At 39.4% G+C, this 11,284-nt stretch overlaps 1 protein-coding gene across 1 annotated transcript; it reads left to right on the top strand.

Annotated features, from left to right (window-relative positions):
* Window positions 1-717: 717 nt before the first annotated feature.
* Window positions 718-10,727, top strand: hapln1a (hyaluronan and proteoglycan link protein 1a). Its single transcript, XM_069138844.1, is given in 5 exon segments — window positions 718-1,018; window positions 6,013-6,348; window positions 8,391-8,693; window positions 8,864-9,036; window positions 9,038-10,727. Coding segments are annotated over 5 exon segments (1,023 nt in total). The 5' UTR covers window positions 718-927; the 3' UTR covers window positions 9,158-10,727.
* Window positions 10,728-11,284: the final 557 nt, after the last annotated feature.

Below are 11,284 nucleotides of genomic sequence, written 5' to 3'. Positions count from 1 at the left end.
ATATTAAAGAAGCAAAGGAGGGCAAAAGTATGACTCACAGAGTGGACCTTGATGTTGTGTGCTTCATTTTTATGACCCTTTTATATTAAATGGGCTTGCATCAAGTGCATGTACAACAGTTTATCACAAGTGTGTGTCTGCATTTCTTTTTGTTTACTGATGGAGCGGGAAAAGTGTTCAGGCCATTCACAGAGTTCAGAGATGGCTTTACAATCATATTTAACTTAAAAACATTGAAATGATCATTTATCAAAGCTTAATAATATTTTTTTTTTTAAAAGGCCATTAAACAAGAATAATACCAAAAAACAAATGAATCAGATGGAGTGAAAACATACCAAAGTCACACGTGAGGGGACAACCAATGTCATGGAAAAATGTTTTACACTTAAAGATGATATTTCACTAAAAGCCTCAAGTAAGGATAAATGTATATCTGATCAATTGCAATGGTATTCCCTAAGTTGTGTAATTTGTACTGCACTGCAGTCCACACAGGAATCATTGTAGCTCCACTTCTATCCAGTATACTTTTCACTCTGGATAATTATTTGCAGGTTAATTGTCTGGGGTTTTGCTGTACCAAGGGAGAGGAGGGAGTTTTCATAAGTAAGTGGGGGAGCCGGTATATGGTGATGGGCTGAGGGGAGGAGGAGTGGTCTCAACCATGCTAGGCTACAATAAAAGGCACTTGCCTGGACCTCTGAGGAGCCCAAACTTTCCAGTAGCACCACAGGCGGCTGCTGCACAAAGACAAACGGAAGGAGGGACGGCTAGATGAAAAAAAATTAAAAGAGAAGAAGTATTTTTAGATAACATTCGGCTTTCTTTAAATATTTATGTCTTAGATAACTTAGTGCATTTAAAACAAAACGTTTTATCTTTATATTTTCATTGAAGAAGCCCCTTTGTGTAAAAAAAGAGAAAATGATGAGTCTGCTGTACATCACAATAATCTCCCTGACCCTGGCTGGCAGTGCGTACAGTCAAGTGACGAGCCCTTCCTCACTATCACCAGGTAAGATTAAAAATAATGAAAGAATATTGTGATATTTCACTACGTGGATGATTGTGTGTGTTTGTTACCACCTTTTATGAATGCATGTGTGTAAGTGTACAAAGTGTTACCATGCTTGGAGCAGAAGAACAGGAGGAAGAGCTGAGTAAGGGAACTGAGCAAAGTGGTACCACAGCACAGGCTTGTGTAACAACGGGATCATTGTAGCAGTAGGTAACAGAGTCGTCTCTGGGGTAACACACACACACACACACACACACACACACACACACACACACACACACACACACACACACACACACACACACACACACCATACAGTCACAGTGTGAATCACCATTGACTCGTTGACTTGCTGCATACAGACCACCACAGCATGGACTGGCTGGTGAATAAATTACCCAGTCATTCACAGGAGCTTACAGCCCGCTCTACTGAATGACCACCACATGATAATAACACTAGTTGTACTCTTAAAATGGGTCACAAGTGCCTCAGTGACTGAAACTGGGCTGGTAGCGCTTGTCTCTTTTTGGATATAAAATTTTCCAGGCATGAGAAAATACCAGAAATTTCCCATAATACAATTTTGGCCTTTTCTCATTTTTTTCTGTAATTTTACTTTCTGACACTTCCCACTGCAGACAGAAACAGAAAAAAAAAAACCGAGAAAGACACTGTATCAGAGAGCACCTGCTCTCCATCATAAGGCTGTTATGATTTCAAATTCACACCCGCCTGCAGGATGACACTGTGAGATGGTGGCTGCAACTGCAAGCTATAGAATACTAGAATAGATCCACTGCTGCAGTGAAAGGAAAAATGGGCTAGTTGGAAGCCCTCATGTTATATGTATTGAGTGATATTTAATGTGCTTTCACAAGCCCTGCAAGCTGACTCAGTAGATGTCAAATTAGAGATGTCTCAGCTTTTTCTCTTCCAGAGCAGAGGAAATGGCTCATCTGTGGGGAGAAGAGTTTAAACATTGAAATTTCTCCCACAGGCCAGTGATGTCACAGATGTTTGTGTTTGCATGTGTCTATACAGAGTGCTCCAATGTTTATAAATGACCTCATAGTGTGCAAGACATAAAAGCTTTTGCTCAGCTCAGGCCAGCTCAATCATTGTTCCATACAGTATATTTTATTAGCCATATGAGCTATGTATTCTCTGTCTGTTCATGGGGCGTTGCCTGTCCTTATACATACTGACTCACTCTGGCACTGGGAGCTTTTGGAAACCAGCCACGAAAACAGGCAGCGTGACAAGAGCGAAGTTAAGATTAATGACCCACAGCCAAATGTATAGACCCCCATGCTGAACAGCGGCCAAATGACTATGTCTTTCCCTGTGAGGTAATAGTCTGTTAGGTCTCACGCATACTGTGGTTGTTGGTTACTGAGGCTTAGCCCAGTTGCTAAGGCTGGGTGGGAAAAGGGGCTTGGCTGGTATTGGGCTGAGGCTGGGAGTTGAGTTGAAAATGTGTTTAGGCTAGGAGATGAGATGTTGATGGAGCCATGTTCGGTGCTGTTGCATTTGTATTGATTCAACTTGAGTCACAATTTAACAACTGATTTTGATGACAATCTATTGAACACATGTGCCAATGATTCATTATGTGCACTCATGAGAGTGTGCACACACACGCATGCTTTGATTTGTGCTCGTTCTGCATGACAGAAAGCAGGAAGGAGTTTATTGGAATTAGTGAGCAGGAGTTGGCCTGCTGTGTTTGTCCCAGCTGTGCTTGTTAATTCTTTCTCCATATTGACACAAGTGAGCCAGCAGCAGAAGAGAGCAAGGCTGTGGGATGCTGTAAAGCATCTCATGCCTTGCTGCTCTGTCAGAGGGTGTGGCACATTGTGCACACATGGATATAAACATGCAGACTGCTCTCTCAGATTTCCATCCTTTCAATAAGGAGGGATTTTAGCCATTTCTGATTATTCTGTAACTTAAAGTGCTCAGAGATTTTAACAGCATAACTAGACTCTTGTAGTTTGAAAATATACAGAATAATTAGTGGACTTGGACCACTGTAATGTTGTTAATTTACAGTCCAGTGTTGCAAAGAGGCAGATGGTTCCAATCACTTGCTAATACAACCTTTTACAGAGTGAGGGAGAATTGTGCTTTGTAATAAAATGGCAGTAGGTCTTGGCTGCAGCTGCTGAGCTTTTTTTATTATTATTATTTTCATACACGTGTTCATTTAGTTCATTGCTGTGTTTTCATTTGCAGTCAATCATTTTCAGATAGAAATCATTCTGCATTATCTGACCAACCATTTTTATGTTAAATGTAAAATATTGGTACCACCTTTGACCCCAGTGGGTTGTATGTGCTTTGGGGTAAGTCATAGACATGTATACACATGTAGTGAAAACATTTCCCCTTGGTGATTAATAAAGTAACTACCTACCTACCTACCCGGAGAAGAAAGGGTTATTTCTCTTCCCAAAAGGCTAAGTAAACACAACAGGCTGTTGCTTTATGAGTGTACTGAGCCCCACATGTTAGGGGCCACATGATCCTGTGGGACATCTGTCTGCTGGTAACTGCAGGAGCAGGAAAGAGAGTGAAATTACTTTCAACATGCCTGTTTTTTGGGCTGCTACCACTGTATCACAGGAATTACCATCAAGGTTGCTCTAGAATACATATGCCTAAGAGTCTGAGCTCTTTAATATGCTTTCATTTCATTTCAAGCTCTCGTCTCAGTAGTACATTGGCACTGTGACATTTAATCAACCTCCTTCTTCCATCTCACATTTCAGAAACCACATCCAGTGGTTGGTCTTCATCTTTAGACAGAACAATGTTTACACAAGAAAGTATAATGAGCCACTTTATTCTACTCTACTCTAATTTCCTTAGTAAGATTTGGAAATTTGGAAATTTTTAGGCATAAATGTTGGATGGCATAACATCTGTTGAGCTGGTGTTGACGTCACCATCGCCCTTACGTTTGCCAGAGCTTTTGGTGAGCAGTTTGATCCTTCTGGATCCCTCAGGTTTCAATCACACTTCATGCAACTGCTACCCATGAAGAGAATTTATGAGGCTCGGAGAAGCTGAGTCATTTCGCACTGACAGAACAGGTAAAAAGGAATCTTGTCCAGACGGCTTTTATACTCCACATTGCTCTCAACCACATTAATAATTAGCAGCGGCAGAAGGGTGTTTCCTAGCTCATATAATACCTGGCATCTTGCTGACCACTCAAGAGGTGAGTGAGGCTACTGGGTGTGGTGCTTTGGTAATAGAAGCACTCACTAGCATGCGTAGCCTTATGAAATAAATTAGAAAATTAAGTTTAAAGTGGCATAAGGTGGGAGTGAAGGGTAGATTAGGTCTGTCAGCAGTGATTCTGCTAATTAAATCCTTGAGCAGGAGTGCTCAATACTAATGATTTGAGTACCAGGCATGGTAGTAGGCATGGGTGTGATTAGAAGTTGATTCGGTGTCATTCTTTGTGTGTGTGTGTGTGTGTGTGTGTGTGTGTGTGTGTGTGTGTGTGTGTGTGTGTGTGTGTGTGTGTGTGTGTGTGTGTGTGTGTGTGTGTGTTGAGGGAAGGTTTTGGGTTGATCAGAATATAAGGCCGCAAGCCAGTAACCCCCTTTTATTTCCGTTATTACCCATGTGGGAAACGTTTTCCATGTTGAAGAGCCAGTGACACATTACACCACTCATGGCTCTGGTGAGGCTGCTCAAAGTGAGGCGCCTCAACATAAATGCTGGGAATTCATCAGAAATCAGAGACGGACTGCTTTAGACACAGATCTTTAGGAAGAAAATAAATCAGACACAGGAGAAACTCAGGTTGTTTTTTTTTTTGTAGGGAATATCAGACTCTGAAGGGACAATGTTTAGTCACCTGGATTTAGCCAAAAACTGCCTGGTTGCATGAAATTAATAATTATGTCTGAGACCACATTATAGCTTAAAAAAAACAAACAGCTGATTTTGTCTGTTATGTAATTATCATATTGTATGACCAGTCCTGTGCATTGCCTCTTACCTCATCTTGCTTTCATTTACAAGGTGAGGCCTGTGGTGTGTTTGTGCGTTGGGTTGGTGAAGGGAGGGAGTTATATGAGGGGCGGGCTGAGTGGGTATAGGTTGTCGAGTGGGGTCAGAGGTCCTGTACATTCATTTATCTGTTGCTTATTATTGTCTAACTCAGACTACCCCTTGCTAGCTGGGGTCTTCTTAACTAAGCAAGTCTTGTGAGGTCTAAACATGAAGGTCAGGGGTTGATGGGAACCCATGGTGAGACACAAATGACCTGCCATTTTAAGCTAAAGGAGGGTCTAGTTTGGAGTGGGATGATAGAAAGGGAGAGCACAGAGGAAATAAGTGAAAGAAAAAAAGTATGATAACAGCAAGATTCTGTATTTTGTTAACTATATCATATGCTCACTTTTCCTGTTATTCATTTGGTGCCTGACATGTTTAACACAAATCAGATGGAGGGGATGAAAGATAAGCACTTCATTTTGAGGATTAATTCTGAGGAACCAAAGGCTTAGCAGGAAGGAGACTGAAGAGGATGATTGGCTCCAGGGGCAGAGGACTGGCGGGTGCCCAAACACTTTGCTTTAATAAACCAAACAGGATAAGTCCAGACCCTTTGATAGTTTTGTGAAAGAATACTTTTCACTATAACAGTATAGGTGTATGCACATGCACTGTTTAACAACAATGCATACAGTTAACACATGTCAAAACATGTGGTCTAACTATTATGCACAAAAGGCAAAAGCCAATAAGAGGGAAGAAAAGCATTGTCTAGAATTTATTTTCTTTTTTGGTGTTTTCTAAAACGGACTCATTCTATATCGATTTTTTGCCAAGCACACAGGAAAGCAAAAATTCCTGAATGTAATCTTTGAAATTAATGTATAAAAATAGCTCTATAAACCCCCCCAAAAAATTTCCAAGTCCAAGTATCAAACTGCAGTAAGGTTATATCATGTTGTCTTCTTTTCTAGCCAAGGTTTTTGCTGACCTAGGGGGCAACGTCACCCTGCACTGCATGGTCCTATCCTCAGACACCTTATCCTTTGGTATCCGAGTCAAGTGGACCAAGGTGGCAGATGATGAAGCATTGAATGAGGATGTGCTGATTTCAATGGGATTCCACAAGAAGACCTATGGAAAATTTGAGGGCCGTGTCTTTATGCAGGAGCAAGACAACGAAGATGTCTCCATAGTAATAACTGATGTCTCCATGGATGACATGGGAAAATACCGCTGTGAGGTCATCAACGGGGTGGACGACACCTTGCAGGAGATCATCTTGGAGGTGCGAGGTGGTCTCTCTGATGGTAAATCTGGATTTTATTGTTATTATTTCTATTTTGAAACTTAACTCTTGGGATGGGCCTTAAAATACAAATTAATAAAGCCACTGTGATTACATTAGTGTAAAATCAGCATTTTATACATGTGCTTTCCTTGTTGAAAGGGCATCGTCACAGATCAAGCATCTTCCTCAGCAATGTTTTTGTTTCTAGTTTTTGAAAACATCCACATTTCATTGTCTTGTTGAAGAAGAAAAACAAAATAACAGACAGCTTGGGTGATTTATCCCAACCGCTGTAATGATTCAGGAATGATTACATTTGAATAATGTTCGACATCAGTAAACAGATACATATTCTAGTTCATATCCTCAAATATCTGACTTACATCTGATTTTGTATTTACTATATTGTCTTCCTTTTAAGATGTGGACACAAAGAGGAACTGCTTTTTATGGTTTTTTTTTTTTTTTTTTTTTAGACATATCTAGTTAATTCCTGATATAGTTAATTACATGTTGACACATTAAATCATTGCAGTATATCAAAACACTTTAGTGCAAAAGGTCAATGCTCAATCACCTTTTTTTGATCATTTGCACATTTTAGACAAAAAGTAATATTAATAGAATAATATTGATTCCAATAATCTTGTAAAACATTTGACTATGTATTGACGCATAAGGAAGACATAATGATCAGTAAACCATCTGCATATTTCTGCAAGTAAGTGTGCAGCATCATGACCATATTTCATTTTTAAATCACTGTTTAACTACTTCTTAGATCCATGCAGTTAAAATGTTTAGGAGTTCCTTGAACTTAAAATTCAACTCAACTCAACACCTACTTTTCCTTCGATGATTATTTCTTCAGTGCAGAAGGGCAAATAAAGAAAAACTTAATGAATTAGCAAAGCCCAGTATCATGTCAAAGGGTGTAATACACCTTCCAGTCCACTAGGGGACAATGTGTGCACGTCAACCTCACGTAGGAGTCAAAAATACACTTTCATCCTGCAGACCGGGTTTTGAGCCCGAGTAAAAGCTGCATGGATTTCTTTGAAGAAATATTTTCCTAATCCTCTGTGGTTTGCTTTCCTAAAACTATTCATGTTTTTTTGTTTAAAAAAAACAAAAACTAGTTACATGGTCTTTCACGCCTATGAGGAGCAAGACCGTGACATGTTCTCTAGTGGACTGGGGGGTCTATTATATGTTTTGGCATGATACTTGGGTGGTTAGCAAAGTTTGGCCTCTGGAAACCACTGCCAGAAAGCTTCTGTACCTGAAAGACTATTAGGTCTTTATTCACAACCATAAAACTAAACACACTGTATTGTATGCCAGCTAAGTCTACTTTCCTGGAAAGACTACTGTGGAGTCCAAGACCACACACACATTCTTCATATGTCTATAGGCCTGAGTTGCTGTAAACAGCATCAATTGAACAGAAATTAAACTAAGATTAAGATTTTTGGTTTATGAAGTGCACTGAGGCCAATCAACTAATAATATACTACAACAGATTTTGTTATTGTATTACTGTATTTTGAATAAGAAATACACTGGCAGAACATGTATGTGAACCCTTTGGAGTTACAAGATTTTCTGCTTTAACTGGGCAAACAATGTGATCTGGTCACACGAGAGTGAACACATTTGTTTATCTTTTGTGTTTTTATTGAAGACACCCATTACAAATTCACAGTACTGTGTGTTAGTGAACCCTTGGGTTTAATAACTCCGCCTTCGGCAGCAATAGCCTCAAACATCAGACCAATCTTTGGCAGTCATTCGGGCCTTCTTTTCACAAAGTCTTTTGTAGAATGCCTTTGGACTTATCTCAGATGGAAAGAGTAGTCACATTACCAAACCATCTCCATTTATAGACAAATTGCCTAAATGTGGACTGATCACTATCTATAAAATAGCTTATTTAAAATTTTAAACTGTTTCAGAAATTAGTTTTTTTTGATTAAACGACCTCTGATATCTTTTCCTATTTAGAATGGATCTTCATTCAGAGTAATAGGTTGACTTATTATTCTCTTCTGCCTTACTCAGGTGTTACATTTCCTTACACTCCCCATGTGGGCCGATACAACCTGAACTTCAACGATGCTGTGCAGGCCTGTATGGACCAGGATTCTGCAGTTGCCACCTTTGAGCAGCTGTTTGACGCCTGGATGGCCGGTCTGGACTGGTGCAATGCTGGCTGGCTGAACGATGGTACAGTGCAGTATCCAATCACCAAACCCAGAGGCCCTTGTGGTGGCTCCAACAGTGGGCCTGGCCTCAGAAGCTATGGACGCCGAAACAAGCAGTTGAGCCGCTTTGATGTGTTCTGCTATGCTTCTGCACTCAAGGGTGAGTTTTTAGAAATTGTTGCCCATAAGTTCAATTTGTTATTTATGTTTTTCATTACATTAGTGTTGGGCATCCACCAGGAAAAACAATAACCACACAGACCAGTATACAACTACTAGAAAGAAAGGCTAACTTCTTCTGACCAAGTCTTTTGCATTCTCTGCTATCAGGACATTTCTACTGGCTGGTCCAGCCCGACAGGCTGACCTTTGACGAGGCAGTGCAGGCATGCTTTGACGACGGTGCAGAGATTGCCAAGGTGGGCCACATCTACTCTGCCTGGAAGCTTGAGGGCTACGATCGCTGCGATGCTGGCTGGTTGGCCGACGGAAGTGTCCGCTACCCCCATCTCCAGGCCTCGCAAGAACTGCAGCCCCACGGAATCTGCAGTGCGCTTTGTTGGATTCCCCGACAAGCAGATAAAGTCTTATGGTGTCTATTGCTTCAAGGCTGAGCAGCAGTGAAGTGCTTAGATAGGAGTAGGGAAGCCATAACCACCAAAGAGCAGCAAGAACCACAACAAGTAAAGTCAACAATGAAGCAGATACGCTTTAGATCTTAACTAGCATGAACTCAATACCTTTCTGAAGCTGTGATAACCCTAAAACAAATACTGTACATCTTACACTCATATGCAACGAATGACAAAATGTTCTATAGTCATTGAGTTTTGGTTTTCTCTAGCTGTGCATTTACTGATTTTACACAGACTCTTGGGTAAAGGGCAACAGTGTTAAAGTATGAGTGACGTGACAGAGACAGGAACTTAATGGTCAATATCATTAAGTTTAGTTTGTCTTCCACAGAAAAATTAGACGTGAAGTTCAGGATTAAGAGCAAATGTGCTGTTGTGCAGATTAAATGTGCTGCTTTAAAAATTGTCAAGAACAGAACAATGTGATATTTCATTTTATCAAGTACATCAATGAAATACCGTATATAGATTGCAGTCATAAACAAAGTTTGGCTAGCATTTTTCAGCTATGAATATATGCATGTTATACTGCAGTAAGTAATCAATTGAATCCATCTCTAATCACAGTTGAAGCTCTTTTTTCCAGACCTCTAAAACTTCAGGTTTCTAAACTGAAGGAGTTGTGATCAAATCAACTGCCAAGAAAATGAATGTAAATGTCTTGGCCTGTGACCTTTTCTGCATTGAAAGTTTCTATTAGATCAACTCCCAAACACAATCTGAAATACTTTTTTTTTTTTTTTTTTTTTTACTAAATTAGCTGTACAAAATGTTTTTACTTTTTTATGATGGTTTAATGATAGATTTTTACACTTTCATAGTGTTTTTTTTTTTTTTTAAGAAGTACAGATTTGTTTTCTTATACTTGCAATTTTTTTTGCAAAATGTTGTTTTAGACAAATTTTAACAAATTATAACTGGCACAGACAAGGAGGATTCCAGCTAAATAGTGAATGCAGAATCGGTACAGATATTTCCCCTCTGGCCTGAACCAATACAAAACCAAACCCATGATTGTCTAACAATGATTGCAATTTGCTAAGATAGACAAGAATTCTAACATTACAGTAATTACTGTACAAGTAAAATTATTAAATGTATGTAATGGGCAGAAGTTCGCTCTGACTGCTGAGAGAGTTTTACATATTCTATTCCTTTAAAGGGCTGATTAGTCCTGATGATCAATCCTAATACAATTCATTGACAGTCATGCTGTCGTAACTGGAACTAAATGCATCTCTAATAGTTTCCTGTGGACCACAGTGAATAGATAGCACAATTTATAGGTATCAGTCACAAACATTATTTGAAATCTTGTGTTTTTGCTAGATTATTTTGTTTTACTTTCTCTAACCCTGGGCACTGACATATGGTACTTACTGCAGATTACATGTGATTATGGTGATGTATTGTTTGTAAAAGCAAAACTGAAAAAAGGTCTGTCAAACTTGTGTATTTGTATACACTTGCCCATGAAAAAAGACAATGGTATTTTTGTATCTTATCGCCATGTACCTTTTTCAACAAAGCAGTTTGAAATAAAGAACACGACTTTTAAATCCGGCTTTCGAAGTTTTCCTTCATAGTGTTTTATGAGGAGATGTGGATGTTTAAGCAGAGATTTAAACATTATTTTTCAAGCTGCCAAATAGGGGGCCTCGTATCTGGCGTAAACCCATGTCATTGAGAGGATTTAAGATTATACTCTCTTCACATTTATTTGTTCTTTGCCATTTTTATATTCAGTGCCAGGCAGCCAGCACACCACAAAGTTAGACAAAGAGAACAGTACCACAGTCTTTAAGAGGCTTGTGTGCAATCCCTGGGAATGGGGTCAGCTTTAGGTGGATACAGCAGGGACATGCCAGAAAAATGTAAATGTGTGAGATGGTGAAAAGTCCATTGTTGCAAAGTTTTTGTTCTATGCAACTGAAGGCAACAGAGGATGAATAGATGTTATGCAGAACTTTTAACACCTTTTTTTCTGCATAGAAAATGCTAACAATTATATCCCATATATTCTCAAAGTCTGAGTAGTAAACTATGCTCCTCCAAACTTGTTGTAAATGCACTAAACATTTACACGTTTGCAAATGTAGTACAAAGGGAGCTTGTC

This window comes from Embiotoca jacksoni, unplaced genomic scaffold (genome assembly GCF_022577435.1).
Source record: "Embiotoca jacksoni isolate LCO1_2020_lvr unplaced genomic scaffold, fEmbJac1.0.p SCAF_8, whole genome shotgun sequence".
NCBI classification, from domain to species: domain Eukaryota; kingdom Metazoa; phylum Chordata; class Actinopteri; family Embiotocidae; genus Embiotoca; species Embiotoca jacksoni.
Note: the sequence above shows the minus strand (reverse complement) of the source record. Positions and strands in the feature narration are given on the sequence as shown.